Source organism: Peromyscus leucopus, chromosome 15, assembly GCF_004664715.2.
Source record: "Peromyscus leucopus breed LL Stock chromosome 15, UCI_PerLeu_2.1, whole genome shotgun sequence".
NCBI classification, from domain to species: domain Eukaryota; kingdom Metazoa; phylum Chordata; class Mammalia; order Rodentia; family Cricetidae; genus Peromyscus; species Peromyscus leucopus.
The window spans coordinates 26,170,290-26,195,794 of NC_051076.1; the positions used below are offsets into that span (position 1 = coordinate 26,170,290).

Sequence of the window (25,505 nt, forward strand, 5' to 3'; positions counted from 1 at the left end):
TTGCCGCCTACAACTCCCTTCCCATTCTTGGACTGGTTCCACTTCCCGTCTGCAGCTCTCCTTAGCAGACGTCTTATAGCTTTGGCATCTCCAGCATCTTGGGGTCCAATGCAATCCAGACTCTACTTTCGTAGATTCATGCCATGGCCTCTCAGGGCTTCATGGTTTGCTTTGTTACATGCCTGACCTCAGTCTCATACCCACAGAAGAATATCCCATAACCCCTCTGTGTCCTTCATGACTTTAAAGCCAGCATCATGTGGATGACAACTTGGGGTAAACCCTGTACCCCTTGGATTTCATTTGAGTCAGCTTTGATTTTTTTTACTGCTTTTTAGGAGCACAGAATTTCTTAGGCTGTTCCTTTTTACAAGTTGGATGCTTACCCAATGTTTACCTTGCACATGGGGTCTTACCCTGAGGGCACCCCTCCCTTTATCCCAACACAAATCAGGTCTCTCCTTAGTCTCCTTGTTGCTTTCAGCACATTGGAGGCAACATTAAACTCCCTGATATTCTTTTTCTCCTCAAATACATTTTGTATTTCTTTTTGCCACACTTTTTTTTTAATTGTTGACCTACATAATAGTGATTACTAATAACCATGTGATAAAGTCAATGTTAGGTTATCTTGAAATCTCCTCTGCCAAAGAAACTAGTCTGTTACTTTTAAATTTAGCCTTAGGTAAGTTCTTAGGATGAGGGCAGAAAACAGCCACATTCTTTGCCAAAATATCACAAGAACCATCTCTAGTCCCCTGGCTAATATTCTTCCCCTCTCAAACTTCTTGAGCTAGGTCTCCACAGTCCACATAGATCTTGCCTTACCACTGTCTTCCAAACTCCTACTAGATTGGCTTATTAAGCTCTGCTTACAGCATTCAACCACTTTTCCAGACCAAAGTACCAAAGTCTTCCATATTCCTCCAAGAAAACCACATGGTCTGCCACAGCAATACCCTACTCCTGGTACTAATTTCTGATTTAGTTACATTTCTTTTCTTTTTCTCTTTCTACATTTATCTTATTTTATATGTATGTGTTGTTTATGTGACCCATGGAGGTTAGAAGAGGCCATTGAATTCCTTGGAACTGGATTTAAGTGTGGTTGTGAACCATCATATGGGTGCTGGGAACCAAACCTGGTTCCTCTGCAAGAGCAACAACCGCTCTTAACCACTGAGCCATCTCTTCAGCCTCTCAGTTACTTTTCTGTTGCTATGATAAAACACTATGACCAAGGAAACTTATAGAAAAAAAAAGTTTGGGCTGGAGAGATGGTTCAGAGGTTAAGAGCACTGACTGCTCTTCCAAAGGCCCTGAGTTCAATTCCCAGCAACCACATGGTGGCTCACAACCATCTGTAATGAGATCTGGTGCCCTCTTCTGGCCTGCAGTCATACATGCTGTATACATAATAAATAATAATTAAAAAAAAAAGAAAAAAAAAGTTTATTCTAGGCGTATGGTTCGAGAGGGTTTGAGTTCCTGATGGCAGAGCTGAAAGCTCTCCACCCAGAAAGCACACTACTTACAGTTGAAGTAGTAGTTCCTTATCTTCTAAGAAACTTTCATTAATCCTACCTATCACAACCTATACCAGAAAGTGATCTAGGCCCTGGGGATATGATCGTAAACTAAAATGATCAAGTCATGAGTCTCTTTCTATGTAGACCAAGATGGCCTCTAACGCATCTACCTGCCTCTTGCTTCTGCCTCCCAAGTGATGGAATTAAAGGTATTGCTCTACACCCAGCCTATAAGCCATGATTCTTATGGAGCTTACTCTAGTTATGAGAGGAAAAGATATGTGTGTGTGTATGTGCGCGCGCCCGCGCACACACATGCATAAAGCATATCAAGTTAACAGATTTTTTTAAAGTAAGTCCAAGGGAGACCAGGAAATATTGAAATTGATACACTAGAATGAGATGGAAGGATAAACAAGGAAGATAAAGATTTTTAAAATTTAAATTGCAGAAAAACTGTAGGTATTGGAAAGGATTTTTAGGATGTCTAAAGCTTAACTCTAAGAGCAAGCTGCCCACTTAGAGTGTGGAAGACAACAGAATTAGAGGGGATAAAAAACTGGGAAGCCATGGAGATGGAAGATTATTCATAAATATGAATATTTAAATCTCCAAAAAAATGAGGACAAGAGTAGAAGTAGAGTAACAGTGAGTCAGATGCTGAACTCTCTGGGCGACAACAGGGTTGTCACAGACGGCGGTGCAGAGCGAGCTGGCACACAAATGTGCTGGCTGCTCTGGGCTTGTGTTCCATTTTTGGCTCATCAATGTTTTTGTTTGTTTGGATTTGTTTGTTTGTTTGAGACAATGTTTCACTATGTAGACCAGGCTGGCTTTGAATATAGAGATCAGCCTGCCTCTACCTCCCAAATGCTGGGATCTAAGCTATGCACCACCACACCCACACAATGTTTTACCTTTGTTTTCTAGTCATGTAAGGTTTATTATTTCTATTCAAGTACAACTTTAGGTACACCCCAAATGGTTTTGTAGTTGGTATCTTAATATTGTGCAAACCCGCCTGTTATCTATATTTAGAAACATGTTGCTTTGTTTTTAAACATAGGCTCTTTTCTCGTCCCCCCCCCCACTCCAGTCTAATTTAGATACACCTCTTCTGTGTTCCTACTGTGCTCTTGGCTTCTTCATTATAACTTAGGTATTGTATTGGCATTGTTAGTATTTTTATGCCTCCTACTCTAGAGACTACATCCCTTACGTATGAAATACAAATGAAAGAATCACCGAATAAATAGGATAGTGCCTCCAGTCTACCATCCTATGGGGCCTTGAGCATGTTATGTGAGCACTCTACAATTGAGTGACAGCCCCAGTGTTCTGTCTGCTACTCTTCTGGGACATTCCTCCCTGCTCTGAATTTGTATTGCCCTTTGGATCTCTCTTCCCTTCTGACCCATGACCTCTGGATTCTGCTGACCCAAGTCCACCTTCTTTTAATCATATTCCTAATTTAGCAAATTTAGTACTTGCATAACATTCAGTAGGCAGAGCATGATGACGAGACATAACTTTCAGTCATGCAGGGAAAGTACACAAATATTAAATGCAGTATGAAAAGTGCTGTGAAAGCTATGTGCACAGTGCTAGAAGCAATCCAGGGAAAGCAAAGCTCAAGAAACTTTTGGGTATATCTAAACTCCTTTCTTGTAGCATGAATCCTAATTGGTCTTAATTTAAAAAAAAAAAAAAAAAAAAAAAAAAAAAAAAAAAAAAAAAAAAAAAAACCAGAGCCAGATATCGGGGTAAATGCTGGAAGATCAGTAAAGGAGCCAGCCACTAGAGAGACGTCTTACCTCTACTGAATCCTCAGCCTGAAAGGGCCAAGCTCCTGTCTCCACCCTTCCTTATCATTTCCTCTGTATCACTTCCTGTTTCCTCCTCCCAAGTGCTGGGGATTAAAGGTGTGAGCCACCACTGCCTGGCCTCTAGTGGCTAGCTCTGCACTCTGACCTCCAGGCAAGCTTTATTTGTGAGAGCACAAACAAAATACAACCACACTTTCTGACCCAGATGTCATCTTTTCGCTCACACTGCCCTCAGACCTATGAGCAGCGGAAAGTGGTGGAGTTCACGTGCCAAACAGCCTTCTTCATCAGCATTGTGATTGTGCAGTGGGCTGACCTCATCATCTGCAAGACACGCCGCAATTCATTATTCAAGCAGGGCATGAAGTGAGTGCCCACTAATAGCTACCAACCCAACCCTCCCCACACTCAAACGTGCCACATTTCCTTGCCTTGTTTTGTTTTGTTTTGTTTTGTTTTCCAGACAGGGTTTCTCTGTGTAGCTTTGGAGCCTGTCCTGGACCTTGCTCTGTAGCCCAGGCTGGCCTTGAACTCACAGAGATCCGCCTGCCTCTGCCTCCCGAGTGCTGGGATTAAAGGTGTGCGCCACCACTGCCCAGCATTTCCTTGCCTTTTCTTCCTATGTCTATTATGCTCATCAATCTTTCTTCCCAGAAACAAAATTCTATTATTTGGACTCCTTGAGGAAACTCTCCTGGCAGCTTTCCTGTCCTACACTCCAGGCATGGATGTGTCCTTGCGAATGTACCCACTCAAGTGAGTAAAGAAAAGGATGCCAACACGGGGAGATCCTTTGGGAGGAAGTGGGAGGAGATGTGTTTGAGTCGGACAATCACCAGGTATGGGACTGCCCAGACCAATGGAGCTGCACTCGGTGACTCAGACATTCTTCCACACTCCAATCCATGGCCTTGATGTAGAGCAGTACTAGAGACTATGTCAAGTGAACACAAGCCATTGGACCTGCCATTTCAGTAGACTTAGCGGTGCTTAATCGAGTGGAATTTTATGACGACATCTAGTGGAGCTGGAGGATGATGTACATTTCTTGGTCCTAATATAATCATGGCAATAGTCTAATTTGTCAGGTGGAGTGGCACATACCTGTAGTCCTAGGAGGTAGAATCAGGAACATCATAACCTCAAGGATATATATGGTTACATAGTAAGTTTGAGGTCAACCTGGGATAGAAATCTTGTCTTGAAACAAAAAGCCAAATTTATGAATACCTCTACTAATTCTTTTGTTTTTATACAAGTCTGTTTTAATGTGAGAATGTTTTAATATATGAAATAATTAATATTAATAATATATTAATCTGTTAATATACAAGAATGATCAGACTGTTTTTTTTTTTTCAAGACAGGGTTTCTCTGTGTAGCCCTAGCTGTCCTGGATCTCACTTGGTAGACCAGAGGCTGGCCTGAAACTCACAGAGATCTGCCTGCCTCTGTTTCCCAAGTGCTGGGATTAAAGGCGTGCGCTACCATGCCCGGCCATACTGAAATTCGTATTGTCTGGTTCCTTCTCTTATTCAGTTCTCAGGTTTTTCTTGTGTTTTGCTTGAACATCAATATTGCTAATGAATTTTCGAGACAGAATCTCAAGCTCATTTACCCAGGCTGGCTTTACACTTGCTGTGTAGCAGAGAATGACCTTGAACTCCTGATCATCCCACCTCAGTCTCCCAGTGTTGGGATTATAGGTGGGTGCCACCATGCTTGGTTTTAGTTGGTAATCTTAAAATGTACGGAGAAACTGGAAGTGTAGCTCAGTGACAGTGTGCTGGCCTCGTCTGCACAAGGCCCTGGATTCTATCCCCAGCATTGAAACGATAAGTCTGAAATTTACCAAGAAAAAGGCAGAAGATCCTGCCCCCATGTCACCGGCCCCCATCTCCACCACGTTACCTGCACAGGCAGTCTAGAAGAATAACTTAGTGTGCATTCTTACAATTCATTTCCAGTGCTTTCCGCTTTGCTCTCCTACCCACCCCTGGCAGTGTTATACAGACTGGTTCGTTACAATTCAACGGTGGGACTAGCCTTAGACACTGACCATCCTAGGTTTGAAATTCAACTATATTTTGTGACTTTCAAGAAATGTGCAACTATTCTGAGCCTCAGCTGTCAGCGCGCCTCTAGCAGGACTGGGTATGTGGTTTAGTGGCAGAGCACAGGCATAATATGGGAGACCCTAGAACTGCACCCAGCACTGGGGCGGGGAAAAGAGACTGGCAGAGTGTTGAGAATTACAGGTAGAGCTTGGTTTTAAGCGCCGAGCATGCTTGGCTCACGGAGGGTGTTTTAACAGTAGCTTTGCTGTTGCTGTTGACGTCGATAACAAACGGAAGTGAACTCTACTGTGCTCTGTGCACCTTGGCCACGGCACTTAGCACCTAATGTTATTTTGTGTGCCCATTCGTCTCTTTTCTCTGACCTCTCTGACCTCCTCGAGCTAAAACACCATCATGTAATCTTTTTTTGTTTTCCCAATACCTTACACAGATTCAGGGTATACATATAAATGTTGTTCAATAAATGGAAAGGTGTTTGTATATTAATGTTCATATTTGTGACGTGTGTAGCACGTCTGTACTGTCCAATGTGGTAGCCACTGCCCATACGTGACTGCTAAGCTCTTAAATGTGGGCTAATGAGCATGAAAATATGTTTGTAATTTTAACTTGCTTAAAGTTGCAAACTAAAGCAACCTTAAATATGTCTATAAACACAATTTGGGCGCTATAATCTACAGTCTCAGCAATGCAGAAGACTGAAGTGGGAGAATCATGAATTTGAGGCAACCCTGGCAACATAAGACCCCCCCCCCTTTTTTTTTTTGTTAGTTTTTTTGTTTTTGTTTTTTTTCAAGACAGGGTTTCTTGGTGTTGTTTTGGTGCCTGTCCTGGATCTCACTCTATAGACCAGGCTGGCCTCGAACTCACAGAGATCTGCCTGGCTCTGCCTCCTGAGTGCTGGGATTAAAGGTGTGCACCACCACCATCGCCCAGCCATAAGACCCTTTAAAAAAATTAAAAAGGAAATAAAATAAAATTTTATTCTTTTGGACTGTATTTTCTTTTAGCCATTGAAAATTACATATCCCAAACCTGGACATGGTGTATGCCTGTGATCCTAGTACTTAAGAGATGGAACCAGAAGGATCAGTTTAGGGGCATGCTTGGCTACACAGCAAGTTCAAGACCAGTCTGGGTGATGAGATCCTGCAGAGAGGGGTAGTAGAGACAATGTAGCAGCTGAGTTAAGATAGGTGAGCAGAACAGGATACCCACCAGATTTCCAAGATTTAGTATTAAAAGAAAAACGTAAATTCTCATTAGTAATGCTTACATTGATTGGCATGGGGGTGTATGCCTGTCTCTCGGCACTCAAAGGCTGAGGCAGGAGGATCCCAAGTTTGAAGGCTGCTTGAGTCATGTAGAAAGACTGTCCCTTAAAACAAAACAGAACAAAATAATGTTTGTATTGATTACATACATGTTGAAATGATATTTTGGATATATTGAGTTAAATAAGAGTATTAAAATTTCTTGTGGTTCACTTGTTTTTTTGGTTTTTTGGTTTTTTGTTTTTTGTTTTTGTTTTCAGAGACAGGGTTTCTCTGTGTAGCTTTTCGCCTTTCCTGGGACTCACTTGGTAGCCCAGGCTGGCCTCGAACTCACAGAGATCCGCCTGACTCTGCCTCCCGAGTGCTGGGATTAAAGGCGTGCGCCGCCGCCCAGCAATGGTTCACTTATCTTAATATGGGCACTAGAAAACTTTAAATTTCACAGGTGGTTTGCGTTATCGTTTTCTCTTCCTTTTCTCTCAGTGTGTGCGGCTGTGTGTGCATATGCCGTGTGTTCCTATACGAGTGCAGGCGTACATGTGCCACAGTATACATGAGGAGGTCAGAGGACAACTTCCGGGGTCAGTCTTCACCTTCCACCTTGTTAGAGACAAGAGTCTCTCCGTTGTTCGCTGCTGCATGCACCAGGCTAGCTGGTCTACTTGCTACTGGAGATTCTCCAGCCTCTGCCTCCCATTTCCCACTAGGGGATTACAGAGGCTTGTGTTACTGCGTCTGGGTTTTGCATGAGATCTAGGGATCCGAACACAGGTAACCAGGCTTGGGCAGCAAGCCCTTCGTCCGCTGAGCCGTTATCTCCGCCCACCTCCCCACCCTTGCACTGTAGCGCTGTTGAACGGTGTTGGTGATTTATGCCCGGTTCTCTGCCACTCAGGGGTATAAAACTCCTTGAGTCCATCTTCCTGGTCCCTAATTATAGAAAGGGCTCAAAAGGGGGAAAGAGAGTCTACTTGGCAACATGAGAGTACATATAAACACACATAAATAAGGGTATATATTCCCTTCCATAATTGCAAGAGAAAGCAGCAAGGGGAAAGAAGGGACTCTGTCATCAGCTCGTGGAAGTCAGCTGGCAATCTCTATAAATGCTGCGTTTAACTCTGGACATGACATTTACCATATTGCCATTGGCATTTTAGATTTGTCTTGTGTCTCTCCTCCTCTCCACCCTCAATCCCTTAGCACTCAGGCTCTGACCTCCTCAAAGGGAGCACCTACTGTGTCTCCGTTCATCTCCCCGTCTCCAGCACCCAGCTCCGTCTCCAGAGTTGCCATGTACCATTGCTGCTTACCCTTCTCTGGCCCCTGTATCTTCAGCCCCACTGACCAGCGCTTGCTCTCCGCAGGATAAACTGGTGGTTCTGCGCCATTCCCTACAGCATTCTCATCTTCATCTATGACGAATTCAGAAAACTCATCATCCGTCGACGGCCTGGCGGTAAGGCTGCCCTGGACCTCACTCTGAAGTGGTCAAGAACACTCTAGAGAGCTGTCCCATCCCATCTGGCTCCTCCAGGCCCACTGGCTTTCTTTACCTCACTGTCTGTCCTTTGCTCTTCCTGGACCCTTGTCCTCTACTCCGGACTCCACGTGGTCCTCCCAGTGCTCCAGGGCCTTGCTCCATGAGGCAGGCTTTCCACCTGCCCCTTACCTGCCCTTCTGCTGAGCTCTTCTGCACACCCTCTCCTGATGACCCCCCTCAGTCCACGTTGTCTCTTCTCCACAGGATGGCTGGAGAAGGAGACGTACTACTAAAGGCAGCAGAGGAAGCTCTTCACATGACATTGGTCTCACAAAAGCTGAGACTAAGTGTGACATGACATCTAAGATAAAGCTGAGCGGGGGGCAGAGACACTGGGTTGGATTTACTCTGGATGAGACAGACCAACATCCCTGGGGCTGGACCAAGAGCATCTGGTAGGAGATGGGCTGGGGTGGGGAAGCCCAGCCTGCTCTGCCTGGAACCCGGCGAGGAGGTGCACAGTCTTGTTACATCCAATAGACAGTCTAGAGAGTAAATGTTTGGAACAACCCTCACCTAACTCGGTGTGTAGAAGTCTGGTTTGGGGGGAACAGAGGGTGCTATAAAGCTCCCTTCCTACACCTACGTTGTAACTGGGCAAGGGAGACCTCCAGGGACCTGAGAAGAGGCTGAGAAGGTACTAGAATGAAGCATCTGCGGCTGGATGTGGTGGCACATACCCTTAATACCAGCACTTGGAGGGTAGAGGCAGGTGGATCTCTGTGAATTTGAGGCCACCTGTATACATGACGAATTCCAGGCCAGGCAGGGCTACACAGTGAGATCCTGCCTTTAAAAACAGAAGATTAAGCGTATGTGTTGCTGAAGGGTATTTCCCATTTTAAGATCAATCTCTGATGTCCTGTCAGTGTAAGGGACAAGAAGATTCCCCCAAAGTCTAGCTAGAACCAGCTAATGAAAAGGAGATGAGAGAAGACCAGCTGAGCTACATTTTTTTTTTTTTTTAGAGCTACATCTTGTAGAGGTATCTTAGCACCCATATCTGTACCCACATTTGGGACTTATGGGGCCAAATAATCTAGACTCTGACTTGGATTTCCTGAGACCAGACTACAGGCCATATAGACGTTGCTCTAAAAGAGATCTAACAATATCAGGTCCAGCAAGGTTCAATGACTTGGGAATGGTCACTGGGGAGGGGGGGGGTGTCCCTCCTCTAGGGTAGACTGGTGGTCCCTGCCCATTAGTCCTGTCATCAGGCCATCTCTATCCTATCCCATTCTTTAGCCTCTTCTCTCTGGTATAACCTTGAGACAGGCTATATGCATGCTGGGCAAATACTGTATCGCTGAGCTACACCCTGAGCCCTGGACCCGAGCTTTGCTGGTCTGATCTTAGTGAAAAGGTGCAAGGAGCCTTGCTCCTACCCACCCTCCTGCCTAGGTTCCTCCCCGCCTTGTCTTCCCCTTTAGGCACTCGTTTCTGCTCAGTGGGCACCTCTGCTTTGCGCTTTGACAGTTCATTCTCAGGTCCCTTTTAGAGCTCCCTGCCCCAGTGATACAGAGGAATGCTGAAGACCACAAATGCAACACATGTGTGTGCAGCCTGCACACCTCCTGGCTTCCCGACGAGGGCCGGGCCCACCATCAGTTCCCAGCGCTCTCTCTAGTCCCGCCACTCCACTCTGTCTCGTAGAAGAACTGGAGTCTCAGTCAGGAACTCCTACCACTAACCACTTTTCCAACTCGTCTTACAGTGGTCACTGGGACCAAACACGGTCACAAGCAAAACTAAATAAATAAATAAATAAATAAATAAATAAATAAATATAAATAAATAAATAAATAAATAAATAGGATAACGGTAGAGGAGTATGGATCTAGAGCATGAGCTCTACCGCATGCTGGCAGAAAACAAAACGAAAACCCTTCCCATTGGAGGGTGTAGCCGGGCCCCCTTTCTCTGTGTCTGGCCCCTTGCTCAGAGGTTTTCTTTCCACTCCTTTCCTCTTCCAGCACAAGGTCTCCTGGGGACAGAGCTATATCGGTCTGGGGTCCACCCTGGCTGCTGACAGGGCTGAAACAGACCCTGGAAGAGGGAAGCAGGGGTGGGGAGGTATGCGAGCGAGATGGGGAGGGGGAGGCGGAGGGACCAGCTCCTCAAGTTTCAGTAGTGAGGAACTTTGAGTGTCTGGTGGGTTAAAAATACTGACGCCCCAATTCAGGGTCATTTGATACGGGTGGCTGAGGCGTGTTACATCCAAGGGCCTGCACGCAGGGGAGCCTGGAAGGAAGGGGGCTGAGTAGACAGTCGAGTGAAGCACAGAGAGAGGAGGCTTAGAGAAGTGACATAGGAGCTGAAGAGGTGAAAGGTGGAAATGGAGCCAGACAGGGCCGCCACCAGTGGCGAGTGGTGGCCGCATAGGAGGAGCTGAGGGGGCCAGGATCACCATGGAGTCCTGTCTCGTTCCAAAAATCCAACTCATGATGGAAGAAATCGAGTTCTCCGTTGTCTGTTCAGGCATTTACCTCTCCCTAGAACCCTGCAGAGACAAGACACCAAGGCTGGATCTCCTCATGAACAGGTTCTGCCCATCCCTCCTGGGTGGCCTTTGCAGCCAGGGTCCTAAGCTCTGCCTGGCACATCAGGCACTCTCCTGGGAGATCAAGAGACAGGATTCTGGGATCTCCCCAACACCAGGGCCATGCTTGGGCTGTCTCTGGCCTCTCCTGCTCCAGGGACAGCTGTCCCTCTTGTACCCACTCCTGCTGTGTTCTTAAGAATGTTAAGTTAGCTGCATAAGGTCTGCCCCATGGCAACGGAAGAAGTTATGCAGCTAATGAAACTCCATGTTTCTACCTTAGATGCAAAACAGACACTATCCTTCTAGAACGAGAAATACCGTGCACAGGGGACAAGGAAGGCTGACTTTAATGTGACTTCTCCATGATCCCCCTCGAGCCTCAGTTTACCTATATAGTATGAGCCCTAGAAGACTATAAAAGGGGTCTTGCCGGACACTTAAAGCTAAATTCAACTCTTCACCTCCAAGCTAGAGCCTGAAATTACAGCTTTCACACCTCCAGCTCTGCTTTGGGTCTCAGATTCACAGAATTAATCCACGGCCTTGGGTAAGGGCACAGGGCCCACCTCTTCCTGTTTACCTCATGGTAATTTCTCCCATGTTTATACTGGATCATCTGCGCTTTATCAAAGACATAGGAATAAATAGTAGCTATTAGCTCTCTTTAGAATCATGCAACCTGGGGAATCCTCTCAGCCCACTATGTCCTAGAAACGGAGTCCCACAGGATCAGGGCAGAGAACATTCAGAGGAAGCAGCCAAGCAGCAGTCCCTTCCTCAAAGTGGTCCTCACACACAGAGAAAGCCCAGGTCCACATCCCTACAGGATGGATTATGGGCCAGCCCTGTCCTTCCCCTGCATTCCTGAGTTAGGACTGTTGAGTGAGGCAAAGGAAACAGACTGGAGCTAAGCCAGGTCTCTGGTCTTGGACTCCACTCCATCTTTTATTCAGAGAATGATCTCATCCTTGGTCCACATTCTTTAAAGGGAACTGCAGGGGGTTTCTTTCCTGGAGCCTGGAATGCACTTTTATGGCCCCCCTCTCCTCCGTAAGATCAAAGAAATAGACTTTACCTACAGACGATCGCCAGATTTTACCAGTCAGAAGAAATACCACGTTTCCCCTCCTCCATTTCATTCTGTATTTTCAGTTTAGCCTCTGACCCAAACTACATCCTCCTCTTCACCTACATTTCTTTCTGATTAGCCTTGTCCTACCCTGGGATCCCCGGTTACCCCTACACCTCCCCTCCTTCAGCCCCGGCTTCACTTACCCCTAACTCATCTGATCTTATTTTTAGATCCGGCATCTCTCTTTCTTAATATGGCGATGAGCTCTTAGGCCCGCATGGGGCCAGGGGCTGAGGAGCCCTGGACACTGGGGGAGGGGGAAGGAAGAAGCTGTTGGGAGCCTTGGGAAGAGGTTTAGGAGGCGGGAGGATTCAGGCTCTCATGGAGCTGTCCTGGCCTCAGAAGGTTATCCATCTCTCCTGCCAACCACAGAGACATATTTAGACAGGACCAGGTGGGGACGGAGGGGTGCCAGTTTCAAGGGGCAGCTCCGGTTCCCTGCCCGCCCCTGCCCCTGCCCCTGCCCCTCCTCCTGACCCTTTTTCACTTGGCTCTATCGGCAGTGTCTCCGGGACCCAGCAGTGTCCTCTGTCCACTGCTCTGGCCCACTCCCTACCCCGCCCCCACCTGGAGCCCCTAACTCAGGATTCTGTATCCAGGGGTGCCTGCCTAGCCCAGCTAAACCTCCTCTGAACCAGGAGGGCAGACCCAGATCCCACTACCTCCATGAGAGCTACCGACAGGATGGGGGCCAGGGCAGCGGCCAAACTGCGGCTAGCACTGCTGTTTGTACTGGTGCTAGGGACACCCAAGTCAGGGGTCCAGGGGGAGGAAGGGCTGGACTTCCCTGAATACGATGGTGTGGACCGTGTGATCAATGTGAATGCAAAGAACTACAAGAATGTGTTCAAGAAGTATGAGGTGCTGGCCCTCCTCTACCATGAGCCCCCCGAGGACGACAAGGCCTCCCAAAGACAATTTGAGATGGAGGAGCTAATCCTGGAGGTGAGTAGAGGAGAACAGGCCTGAAGAGCGTGCCCAGTGCCCTCTGTGAGCCCCATGTCTGAGGGTGGCGGCTGGGGTAAGAGCATCACAGGGTCTCTGTCCTCACAGAGAGCATGACTGGGAATGCGGCCTTAGCCAAAAGAAAGAGACTCAGGGACCAAGGTCCTAGCCTTTTGGTACAGGAGCTGTAGGGGTCTGCCCGCTCTGTACTGTAGGAGGAGGCAGGGGTACTAGGTTTGGCTGGGATGGAGGGGAGGTGCTGTGTGCAGTACTATGCATTGCATTCCCATACCACCAATATATTCTCCTAGGCGAAATATGCTCCTCTCAAACTCTTGGGGCTGTACTCCAATACCCAAACAGCAGGAATATAAACATGATTGATATTGTATTTACCTATAACTGACTAGTTAAATGACTATATAGTTATGTGACTACATAGTTAAATATCTTCGAGAGGCCTCCCACCGGCCTCCCAGCCCAGTCCCTCTGCCTCCTCCAATTCCTCTTTTGTCCCTACTGGGTCAAACAAAAGCCCTCACTAGAACATCCTTATGGCTGAAGAAGGCTTCAGCATGCTTTCCCCATCTTTCCTCTCAGAGAAGAGGTTTCTTTTCCCCCCAATCTGACTTTACCCACAGTAGAGACGATTAATACAAAAAAAAAAACAAGGAGGAAGGAAGCTTTATGATTGGGATGCATGGCCACACACATCCTGAAGGGAGCTGGGATATGTCTGTGTTTCCCTGTCTGAACTTCCCCGGGCCCTGCTCTGGCTGGGTGATACAGAGAGGCCCCACTTTGTATAGAGCTTGGAATATTTCCGTGTAAGACACCAGGCCCCAGGCTTGCATTTCTGTGAGCCCTGTCCGGGCTCTGGAAACCGCTGTCTGATTAATGAGCCAAGTATTTTTATCCTGAGTGCTCAGTAGCCTCTGCCATCCACCTGCCACCCGCCCTTCTGTTCCCCTAAGAATCAGTGTGCTGCAGTGCTGGGTGATGAGGTCCTGCTGCAAAGTATGCCCGTGGATTGCTGGGTGGGGAGGCTTGTGGGATGGTGACCAGCCTGTGTGACCGGCTAGATGCTGCAGTGCTGCAGGGAGGAGGAGACCGGCCTGGAAGAGGAGCGCTGCTTAGTTTCTGCCAGTAGCTCTCCTCCAGGGGTGATGAATGGTGACCTCTTCACTGTCTGGCCTTTCCCAGCCCTCCACAGCATGGCCACCTCCCCCTGCCCCATCCTCCACTGTTCTCACTTTGGGAGTTACTTGAGGATCCCACATCCCCCTAGGCTGAGTTTGGCCTCTGATTAGGATGGAAGGCAGGGCCCACCCAGCCTTTCGTGGAAGGTGAGACTCCTCGGCTTCCCTTGGGAACATTGCAATGAGCAGTAAACAGGCAGGATCTCTTTAAAAGCTGAATCAAAGGGCTGGAGAGATGGCTCCATGGTTAAGAGCACTGACCGCTCTTCTAAAGGCTCCGGGTTCAATTCCCAGCACCCACATGGCAGCTCACAACTGTAACTCCAGATCCAAGGGACCCGACACCCTCACACAGACATACATGCAGGCAAAACACAAATGTTCATTAAAAAAACAAAAAAAAAAGTTGAATCAAAGACAGGCTAGGATTATAGGGTGTCTGGGAATAGTCTCGATCTTAACAAATGATCAAGGTCAATGTTTGAGCTTCCTGTCTCTCAGTTGTCCTGATGATGGGAAAGCATTACATGGGGAAGGGGTTAATAAGAATTCTAGGGGATAATTTTAATTCTGACTCCTTCTTCCAGTTAGCAGCCCAAGTCCTAGAAGACAAGGGTGTTGGCTTCGGCCTGGTGGACTCTGAGAAGGATGCGGCTGTGGCCAAGAAACTGGGTAAGGGAGGGGAGGAGGGGCAAGACCAGAGAGGCCCAGGTGGAGGGCTTGGGGGGACCGAGGGGCTCAGGAGCTTTTCTACCGTATCTATTCTGAAGCAGGGAGGGGAGTCTGAGATCAGGGGCTATTCTGTATAGAGACCTATGCACGCTCCAATCCCAGAATGAGATGGAGTGGGGTGGGGTGGTGGCCTTCTTTATGCTTATCTAGAAAATGGCTGAGGATGGGCATGGTGGCTCATTCTTGCCATACTTGGGAGGATGGGACAGCGGTATTGTGGGCTCAAAGCCTCCTGGGTCACATAGTGAAACAAACAAAAAAAAAGGATGTAGATACTTTGCTTTGTAAAGTAACCTAAATAATTTAAACACACACACACACACACACACACACACACACACACACACACACGGCTAGTGTTGGAAGGAAAGGGAAAATCAAGGAATACAGGTGTAGCGGGAGAGACCTTCTGCAAAGTCCTTTTTCAGCTCCTCCCCCATTCCCTCCCCCTTCCTTTCCCTCCCCCTCCCCCCTCTTAGCAAAGCCCAGATGTTACATCACCCGCCACCAGGCGGCAGCACAGGCTGGACACCGGATGTGGGTGGGGGAAGGGTAGCAGCAACAAGTCATCTGGACGGTAGTAGTTAGAGACGCTGCTGGCAGGAATATTCGCCCCTGTCTGTCTAGGCAGAGCAAGGGAGCCATGTTGCTAGAATCCGAATCTTTCCGGTTTCCTCCCCTCAGGCCCCACCTGCTCCCCCCTACCCTACTCCTCGCCTCCTCAGCTGTGAGGCTAGCTCCTGAAGGAGAGTCAGAGACATGGACATGGGAATGACGCCGGGTTTAAGGGATTGTTGAAGATGGGTGGGGGAGAGAAATGGAGAGGTGGAGGAGGATGAGTCCCCTGGTTTATCAAGTGGGTTGTAACCAGAAGTTAGACTCAGGGAAGGCTGGGGTCATCGCTCACCTCCCATGCGTTCCTTAGGACTAACTGAAGAGGACAGTGTTTACGTGTTTAAAGGAGATGAAGTCATCGAGTATGATGGTGAATTTTCTGCGGACACTCTGGTGGAATTTCTGCTTGACGTAAGGGTTCACTGAGCCTGGCAGCCTTGACATTTCCAATGCCTCTTTGTCCCTACTAATCTACCCTACACCCTACACACACATACCATAGACACCGCAAACCCCACACACATATACTACATAGGCTGCATACATACCACATGCAACATACAGTAGATATCACATACATATCACATAGATCAGACACAGTGCACACAAGAGACACATACCATGCATAAATGCTCAAACAACATATAACACACATCATATATATGTACCACATATACCAAACACACAACATACATCCAATGCACACTCATATGCAGCATATATGACACACAACACACATACATCACACATAACATGCAACATATACAATTTATATCAGACATAGACCAGGCACATCAGACCCATAAATAAACCACACATACACATACAGCAACATATCACAAACATATATCCCATGCCAAACAGAAGATACAGAACATACACATCACACACATTGCACAGCACCTAGACCACACACATATACCACTAGCAGTGTACAACACACGGGCCACATAGCCACCCTCTACCAACATCTGGCTCCTCTTCTAGTCCCTTGTCTTTCCCCTAGATGCCTCTTTGGATCCTATCAGTGAGGACAGAAATGGTCTCCTCAATGGTCTTGTTCTTCCAGGTCTTGGAAGACCCTGTGGAATTGATTGAAGGTGAACGGGAGCTGCAGGCATTTGAGAATATTGAGGATGAGATCAAACTCATTGGCTACTTCAAGAGCAAAGACTCAGAGCGTGGGTAACAGCTCCACCGCTCCCCTCTCTGACCCTGCAGGCCACCTGCCTTCTTTGGCTCTGAAAGTCCTGTCCCTCTCTTTCCTTCTGATGGTCGGCTCCTTCATCTGTCCTATCTCCCTGTACTCTGAGGCATTCCCAAACACCCCCACCCCACATTCCACCACTTCCTCTACAATTCTATTGTATTTTATTCTCACAGAACTGGAGGTTAGAGGGGATGGGTCTGGTTCTGTGACCCACATGTCAAGAAAGATCTGCAGAGAAGCCAAGGGGATGATTCTCTGGCGGCAGATCCTGAGAATGACTATCCCTTCTTCCCCTTCAGATTACAAAGCCTATGAAGATGCAGCTGAAGAGTTTCATCCCTACATCCCTTTCTTCGCTACCTTCGACAGCAAGGTTCTCTTCCCTGTAGCCATACTGGGTCCCCCTACACTCTTAAGTTACCTTCAGGCTTCTCTCTCAAAATTGATGGGGTCTTGGTCCCATTCTACATGCTGGTACTCTCCACCCCAAACTCATCCCTTCCTTCTCCTATAGACTTGAAGAGGGGCACTGGATTGTCTAACCCACCTTTGTCGTGGTAAATTAACCCAGAGAAGACACCCCCCCAGTGCCACTGTGGTAGTGACACAGACCCACATTTTCTGACTCCTTTTCTGCAGTTTGTTCCCCCTTTATGCTGGTTCTCACTCTGACCCTGCATCTCCTACTCCACAACTCTTGTTTGCTTCCTCAAAGGTGGCAAAGAAGCTGACCCTGAAGATGAATGAGATTGATTTCTATGAGGCTTTCATGGACGAGCCTGTGACCATCCCAGACAAACCCAACAGTGAAGAGGAGATTGTCAACTTCGTGGAGGAGCACAGGAGGTGAGGACCGAGCAACCCTCTTAGGGAGGCAGGTTCCTCCTGGGGCTAGAACCCCAACCAGTCTGTGAGGTGGGCTGGGGAACTTAAGCCCACCTGGAAGACGGCCTCCGCTGGAGATGAATACACTTCCGGGGGCGTTGGTGCTCACTGATACACTAGTAGCTCTGCATTATATTTTGTACCCCAGAACTTAGCTCTGAGCCCTATACAGAGAAAGTCCTCTGGAAATGTGTATTGGGCTGATTATGATTTAAGTAATTTGTCAACAAAGGAGTAGTGAGCGCCTGTGTTCTGACCAGGGGCTTATAAGGCACCTTCTCTCCGTTGTTAAATTTAATTTTTACCATCCTCAGTGAAAGAGGTGTCAAGGGGAAGAAGAGTCAGAACTGGGATTTAAGCCTTCACTCAGCCCCAAACCTTTGCTCATCTGTGACACTAGCAGCTGTCAACAGAGGTAGAGCGGCAAGAATTTTGCCGCCCAGTGGCTGTTAGGCAATGTTTCCAGGACACTTTTGGCCGTGAGGAGTGTTGCTGGTATTCAGTAATTAGAAGTCAGAGATCCTATTAATCATCCTACAGTGTCGGCGGCGCTGAGCAACCCTGCCCTACACTCACACGTCATTCTCTCCCTTCACGTGATTCCACAGCTAGAAGTGCCCACTCCTCAGTCCAAATACCACTTACTCTCTCCCACTGGATTCTGGCCTCTTTCACTGGGGCAAGCCGTGTGTGCATAGTTTAACTCTAGCCAATACCTAACTCAGTACTTACAGAGTATCTCAGCCCCTCCCCACTCCCGGCACCAGGAAGTGAACCCAGGGGCTGGCACACATTAGGCATGTAATTCTATTGAATGAGTGAAAGAAAAAAATAAATGACTACCCTGGTAGCCAGTTCTTACTTTTCCCCCACAAAGTCTCTCTTCCAGCCATTCCCAGCCATTCCCTTCCCACTAACCATTGTTTAGCAGCCATGAAATGACCCAGGCCTGATGCCCAGAGCTTAGATTTGCTAGCTGGCTTTGTTCTGGGATACAAGCTGCCTATGCCCTAGGCCTGACCCAGAGGTGGCTTCAGCTCTGGGGACCTTTTGGAGGGAGATGTTCTTCTCACCCACTGAGTAGGGACCCTCGGTCTCTCTTCCAGATCGACTCTGAGGAAACTGAAGCCTGAGAGTATGTATGAGACCTGGGTGAGTACCTCTCCCAGGACCTGGTGCTTAGAAAGGACCAGGACCTTAGAGACGGCTCTCCCTGCTCTTCCTTGTTGGGGGTGGGGGAGCAGTATCTCAGTCAAGGTTTTTGTGCTGAAGAACACATCTCAGATGACAGGCATAAGTGAATGACAAGGCAGTTTCAAACTCTGAGGGTAAAGGGATTCCCAGAGTTGAAAGGGTATCGCTCAGAAAAGAGTCACAACCACGAAAATACAAGCTGGCATTCCGTGATTCGGACTCAAGCAACATCAAGGGGCTGGCCAGGAGCAGAGTAAGGTCTCCTCCAGCTCTAACCCTGCTCCTCTCCTCACCCTCCAACAGGAGGATGATCTGGATGGAATCCACATTGTGGCCTTTGCAGAGGAAGCTGATCCTGGTGAGGAAGGAACACTGGGGTGGCCTGGGGGAAGCCAGGGGTGGGTGGTGTATTTGTTGCATCACAAGCCCACAGGGAAGGCATTCCCGGGAGTTCACAAGCAGCCTGGGGCTTGAAATGTATTAGTGTAGGAAGCGAGGAGACAGGCCTGGATTCCAGTCTCCCTTTCCTTTCTGCTCCACCTCACTGTTCTCGATTCTGCTCCTTCCAAGATGGTTACGAGTTCTTAGAGACTCTCAAGGCTGTGGCCCAAGACAACACCGAAAACCCTGACCTTAGTATCATCTGGATTGACCCTGATGACTTCCCGCTGGTAAGAGGCCCTCTTCTCAAGCACTGGGATCCTAATGTGGGGACTTGGCCTGAGACAACTTTTTTGTTTCAAAATTCCTATCCTATCCTATCCTACTTGGGAACCCAGAAAGTTACGCCTGCTGCATGCTCATGAGCGATGTAGACACAGAGGGCATCCTGAGCAAGGGGAACGGGGATGAGAAGTGAATTGCATGGGACATAATATGTGATTCCCAGATCAGACGGGGACAGGTAATTAGGTACCAGAGCTGAAAAACAGTACTCTGGTGAGCAGCTGGATACAACACAACACATGGGAACCCCCTAACATAAAACATTTATTGTTAAATGAGCAAGCAGGAATGTGAGAGAATACTGATGATTGCCAGGAAAAAGTGCTTATGTTAACACGTGTAGGAAGTGGGCTGGAGAGATGGCTCAGAGGTTAGAGCAGGCACTGCTCATCTAGAGGACCTGAGTTCAGTTCTCAGCACCCATGTATGGTGATTGTTCAGCTACAGGGGATCCATACCTCTTCTGAAGGTATGTACACACAAGGCAAACACTCATACAAACACGTATGAGTAAAAATAAGAGAAATGAATCTTAACAAACGAGAGATGTAGGAACTAAGGGCTCTGCAGAGAGAAGTGAGTTGCCCGAAGGTACACAGCCAATCGTCAGCAGACCCAGGAACAAAGCAGGGTTTCTGTTCTACTTCTCCTCCCAAGGGAGAAACTGCCTTCCTCGTCTTTCTGCCTGGAGGTTTCTACTCTTTCACTGATTAGCTTTCCCTACAAGCTTGTGGGTCCATGGTTAGGCTGCCCTCCATTCATTGCCAGTTCATCCTGCCTCCTTTTATCCCTGGCCCAGCTCTCATCCTCGGATGGACTTGCGTACTCCTACCCTCTGTTGAGTTGATGTATTTGGTTCTCTCCACAGCTGGTTCCGTACTGGGAGAAGACGTTTGACATCGACTTGTCAGCTCCACAAATAGGAGTTGTCAATGTTACAGATGTGAGTTTCCTTTCCTCGTCCCTGGCTATGCCCAGATCATCTTCCACCCAAGTACTAACCAGGCTCAACCTTGCTTCCATGATCAGATGAGACGGGGTGTAGTTAGGGTGGTATGGCCTTCTACAGAGCTCCAGCGTCTCAGTATAGCTAGTTCTCTTCCACACTGCTGCTAACTAGGAAGCAAACACTGCCCAAGAGCAGGAGACATTCTGATCTAATGGCTGGACCTGTGCGGTGGGAACGCATGACCTGAGCATTTGAATCATCCACTTGCTGGCATCACGTGGTCATTCTTCAAAGCCCAGTTCAACTTCTTTGTCCTCTGTTAAGTTTCTCTTAGGAATGACTCCCTCTGTGGCACCCTCGAGGTCACTGGCATTGAGAACTTGCCTTTTCGCAGCCTATCTTTTCCAGCAGATACGTATTTGTTGAGCTGAATGGAGGAGCGCAGCCTCTGCTTTCATGGTGTCCTCAGTCTACTGGAATGGGCATATTATCCCATTAACCGTGAGGCCAGCTCTGGAAATTTTTATAATATAAATAAAATGCTAGCAAGGCTGTGAGTTCTGCTTGAGAGATCCGGAGTTGAGTTGAAGAGAAAGTAGCATTACAATGGAGATCGTGTAGTGTACAAGATTTCAATAAGGGGCAAATGCGAGTCTCCAAACTGAGGGTAGAGAGTGCTCCAAGGACAAAAGCAAAGTCAGGCAATGGTGGTACACGACTGTAATCTAAGCACTGCAGAGGCAAAGGCTGGAGTACTTACTTCAGAGAGTTCAAAGCCAGCCTGGGTTAACAGCAAACTATGGGGCCGGCCAGCAAAGGCTATACAGCAAGTACACTTTTTTTGGCGGGGGGGGGGGGGGGGGGGGGGGGGGGGGGGGGGGCATTTGAGACAGGTTTTTTTGTTTGTTTGCTTTCTGTTTTTTTGTTTGTGTGTGTGTGTGTGTGTGTGTGTGTGTGTGTGTGTGTGTTTTTAATATATAGCCCTGGCTGTCCTGACCAGGTTTGTCTTAAACTCAGAGATCGACCCGCCTCTGCCTCCCAAGTGCTGGGATTAAAGGTGTGCGCCATCAAAAGCAAGCATATCGTTATCATAAAAAAAAGTAAAAAAAAAAATAACACTACTACCAGCAAAAAGAGTGAGTAACAGGTTTGAGTTTTAGAGTTTAAGATCACTGAAGCTATTACTAGAAAGGTCATTTTATGAAAATCCCAGGGTGTTGGCATCTGGCTTGATTCTGCTGGCCGTCAGTAGCCATCATGTTTTCACATCACGGACGTGATGGAGATGTATGCTTGCAGCAGTTTGGATGGCAGCTGTAAAGGAGACGGACTGAAGGGAGGCCTCTAGCCAGCTCACCCTGTCTTTCCGCTCCTATCCATCACCATTCTAACTCCGATCCTCACCAGGAGAGTTCCTCTGGCCACTGAAAGAGGCAAGGGAGGGTTGTACAGCGGATGTACAGCGAGTGGGAGGACAGGTCCAGAGCTGTATTAAATTGAGCTTCCATTCCACACCTGTGCCACCACCTAGGCGGACAGCATATGGATGGAGATGGACAATGAGGAGGACCTGCCTTCTGCTGAGGAGCTGGAGGACTGGCTGGAAGACGTGCTGGAGGGTGAAATCAACACAGAGGATGATGATGATGACGACGACGATGATGACGATGACGACGATGATGATGATTAGTTGCTGTGGCAACCACCTACCAGCCCCACTTGCTCTTTACATGTACCTTCCTACCGTCCACGCACTTCCCTGAGCTCCTTGGGACACTAGGTCATTCTCTACTATAGGGCCAACTGTGGTCTATATACAGGGTGCTTGAGGTCCTGGTGTCCCTCGCTAACAAGAAAAGGAGTAGCTTTTCCTGAGATACCAGCTTTCATCTTTCTCACTCCTTATCCTATACCTTCTCTGTATCTGTTTCTCTCCTATTACTCCCCATACTTTCCGATTCTCTTGCCCTCTCTTCTCTGTCCTTCCCATCAACACAGTCACCCACTTTTCAAATCTTAAACCTTTCTGACTGTCCTGACCCTGGCCAGGAGGAAGGAGGTACTGTGTTTAAGGATGTATCTCACCTATCTTTTGTTAATGTATTTGGGTCAAACACAAGGCCTTAATAAAGAGATCTGGGGCAGAATGAGCAAGCGTCTGTTGTTGGAGTCTCACCCTCATGGCAGGAGGGAGGTGACCGTTGGATGGGAGATTTAACTGTGAGTTCCTTGTTAGGAGTGAGCTAGGGGGCTGATCAGCAGGGGTGGGGGCTCTCTCCGGGCAGTTATTCCAGGGAAGGCTGGATATTTATCTGCCTCCAGTCAACGAGCCTATTCTGAACACATGGTGTTTGTCCAGTGCTGTTGTTGGGCTCTGGAGGAACAGACAGTGCCAGGCCTGTCCCTGCTCTTGAGCTGACTGGCCTTGCTGAAAAGTCAAGACAAGCACCCTAAACAACTAAAGAATAACATAGCAATATGTAATTCATTATGCTGCTGCTGGACAGTGCCCTCCCAGAAGCTCTTTATTTGAACATCAAGACTGAGTCCATTGTCTTCCTTAGCAAGGGTCTCTCCAGACCTTTGGTGGTCCAGCCATCTCCTTCCATGGTCCCTGATGCACTTTCTGTGTACACCTCCATTCTTGTACCCAATACCCTTAGTTACTGGTCTTCAGTTACACAGCCACTAAGTTGAGTCTTGAAGGCAGGGAACCCAGACTTTCTCTTCTTCATTTCTATAGGGCCTTGTGCATAAAGAATTGTCCCCGAAAGAAGGAAAAAGCAAGGTAGGAAAGGGGGATAAGAATGGGCTCGGTGACTCCCACAGAGAAGCAAACCTTGTCAAGACCTTCAGCTGAAGAGTGGGGTTTGACTGGAGGGAAGGAGTTGGGACAGGGACATTCCGGTCGATGGAAAAAAAAAAAAAAATGAAAGCATTAGCAGGGTGTGTTTGTCATTTTGGCAGCACTGGAGGTCAGAAAAGTGAAGAGAAATTCAAGTTGTGGCCATGGGTTGGGTAAGCATAATGGGTTTGGTTTGTACAAGTGTTTGAACTAAATCCTTTGAACTTGGGTAGAAGGGCAAAATTTCAACTAGTAGCAAGAACCAAGATAGACTTGGGGAGGGGAGATGATGCAAAGGCAGAAGCAAGGAGCCCCACCCCTTATCAGAAACTGTATAATCAGTGAGTTGGGGAGAATCTGGACCCATGTGGTGGTCATGGTAATGAGGAGGCTTTGACTTTTGAACAAAGAGCATCCATCAGATTCAGACCTGTTGGAGTTTTGTGAAAAGAGACCCCCCCCACCCCAAACAGGATAGGTTCAGGTGGGAGTAAGCACAGACAAGTTGGGAGCATGAAGAACCAAACTGCTGAAGAGGCTTCTAAATAAAGAGACATTGTGGTTGTTTTTAAATAGGGTATCACTATGTAATCCAAAATGGGAGCCTTCCTGCCCCAACACTCTGAATCTTGACGTGACAGGTGTGTGCCACCCTATTATGCGTTGTACTAGTTTTTGTGAAGCCAGCAGAATGTTAGTAGATGTCTAAGTATGGAAAAATGAGCCCTGAGGTTAGAGAAGTTTTCACTCTCCACAGACAAATGCAGGCAGTGCTCTTAGAGGAAACGGCAGAAGCATACAGAACAGAAACCAAACAATCACCCGCTCACACCTAATGGATAACTAATAAGTAATGGGGTGTTAGGTTACATCATAAAAATATTATGGGGTTTGTTTAGTATAGGTCAATGAAAGATACCAGACTAAACAACTTTTTAAGCACCTATCTGGCACCAGTCCCTAAAGACTTAATATTTCTGATTCTCAGAAGAACCCTTTAGTGGCTCTAACATCCTCGTCTGGCTGGAGAGGACACTGAACTTTATGGACTTAATGTCTAAGGAAACAGTAAGCATGACGTTCACATTCTCTGTGTCTCATTGCCTGCCTGATTCGCTTCATTTAAATATGACATGTTGTACAGTTCCTCTGAGTCTCAAAGATGGGTCAACAAGATAGATGTTGGCCCTACAACACAGGGAGAATTAGAAACAAAGACAAATTCTGAGGGTATGTTATCTTCAGAGGAGCAACGGCCAGTCACACTGGGGGAGAAGGGAAAAGCATTGTGGAGACTTAAGGGGGGCAGGAACATGACCTGCTTCTCCCAGAATCGTGGCTCCCAAGAAAGGAAGGACTCATTGAGGCTTCTGGAAGGGTCTCTGCCAAGCTGGAACTGAGGCAAGATGGGGCGTTCTAGTGGCATGCAAACACTAGATGTTCATACTTTGCAAGACCAGACACTTCCAGAGTTGAGCTGAGATCCCTTATGCTTCAGATGGGGCGACAATCAGATGCTTCTCCAATTCCTCCTTCCCTCTTTCAGTCTGGCTGAGAATCTGGGGGAGGAAAGTCCCCGAGGTGGAGGGGAAGTGAGAATTATCACACTGGGCCTAGGCAGAGGGACAGAGCGAGGAGACAGCTAAGTGTGGCTTTGTTAGTTGTCTATATTTGCATGCTGAGCTCATGGCTTTTTTTCCCCAGAAAATAAAATTACATCATAGTGTGTGTGTGTGTGTGTGTGTGTGTGTGTGTGTGTCTGCGTAGGGAGTGAGTGTGTGTGGGTATATTTGGGAAAGGCAGCAGGAGCACAGAGGTCCAGCTGCTATTATCCAGAAGAGATCATGGCTCCAGGCCAAGTAAAAAGATTATTACCCTGTTGCTCCTTGCCCCCCCCCCATCCTCATTCTATTCCTAGCGTGGATAAATTTGATCATTTTCTACTGATCCTCTGACCTATAAGGCTAGGAGGGAGGTTTTCCCACACACCAAAGCAAAGTAGCCAAGGGAACCCAGAGGCCACAGACTTTCCAAATCCCCCAATCCAAACTGCTTCCGCCTTCCAGGGGTCCTGGCCACCGTGATCATCCAAAGGCCAGGGGGCAGAAGAGCGACCCACTGGGAAAAAAATAATCTGAGGATTGTTCCACAGTTTAAGTGAAAGAGGCAGAGTTCACACTCTGGCCCAGTACTGCCCGCATCCTAGGAGTCTTCCAGAACGGCGGTCCACAGTCCCTGTCCCCTCCTGCCTCCCCTCCCCCTTCTCTCGCCGCTCCCC

The 25,505-nt window shown here is 47.7% G+C and overlaps 2 protein-coding genes across 2 annotated transcripts in view; both read left to right on the forward strand.

Annotated features, from left to right (window-relative positions):
• Window positions 1-8,770, forward strand: part of LOC114690694 (sodium/potassium-transporting ATPase subunit alpha-4) — a 37,949-nt gene extending 29,179 nt beyond the window's left edge. Inside the window, exons 20-23 of the mRNA XM_028865573.2 lie at window positions 3,591-3,721; window positions 4,010-4,111; window positions 8,075-8,166; window positions 8,455-8,770. Of these exons, the coding sequence (XP_028721406.1) occupies window positions 3,591-3,721; window positions 4,010-4,111; window positions 8,075-8,166; window positions 8,455-8,483 (354 nt within the window). The 3' untranslated portion in view covers window positions 8,484-8,770. The remainder of the gene's footprint in view (window positions 1-3,590; window positions 3,722-4,009; window positions 4,112-8,074; window positions 8,167-8,454) is intronic.
• Window positions 8,771-12,397: 3,627 nt separating this feature from the next.
• Casq1 (calsequestrin 1) lies at window positions 12,398-22,532 on the forward strand. The gene is made up of 11 exons (XM_028865574.2): window positions 12,398-12,872; window positions 14,659-14,743; window positions 15,729-15,829; window positions 16,488-16,599; window positions 16,928-17,001; window positions 17,344-17,474; window positions 18,620-18,665; window positions 19,011-19,065; window positions 19,278-19,378; window positions 20,302-20,376; window positions 21,914-22,532. Exons 1-11 carry the CDS (start codon window positions 12,594-12,596, stop codon window positions 22,070-22,072), a joined length of 1,218 nt encoding a protein of 405 aa, XP_028721407.1. The 5' UTR covers window positions 12,398-12,593; the 3' UTR covers window positions 22,073-22,532.
• The last annotated feature ends 2,973 nt before the right edge of the window (window positions 22,533-25,505 follow it).

Bases quoted from the DNA above. Each gene is read 5' to 3' on its own strand.
- Casq1 (XM_028865574.2), top strand. From the start codon at position 12,594: ATGAGAGCTACCGACAGGATGGGGGCCAGGGCAGCGGCCAAACTGCGG. The intron at 14,744-15,728 runs GTAAGGGAGGGG...TGCGTTCCTTAG, and splicing joins GGCTGTGGCCAAGAAACTGG to GACTAACTGAAGAGGACAGT. The intron at 17,475-18,619 runs GTGAGGACCGAG...TCTCTCTTCCAG, and splicing joins TTCGTGGAGGAGCACAGGAG to ATCGACTCTGAGGAAACTGA.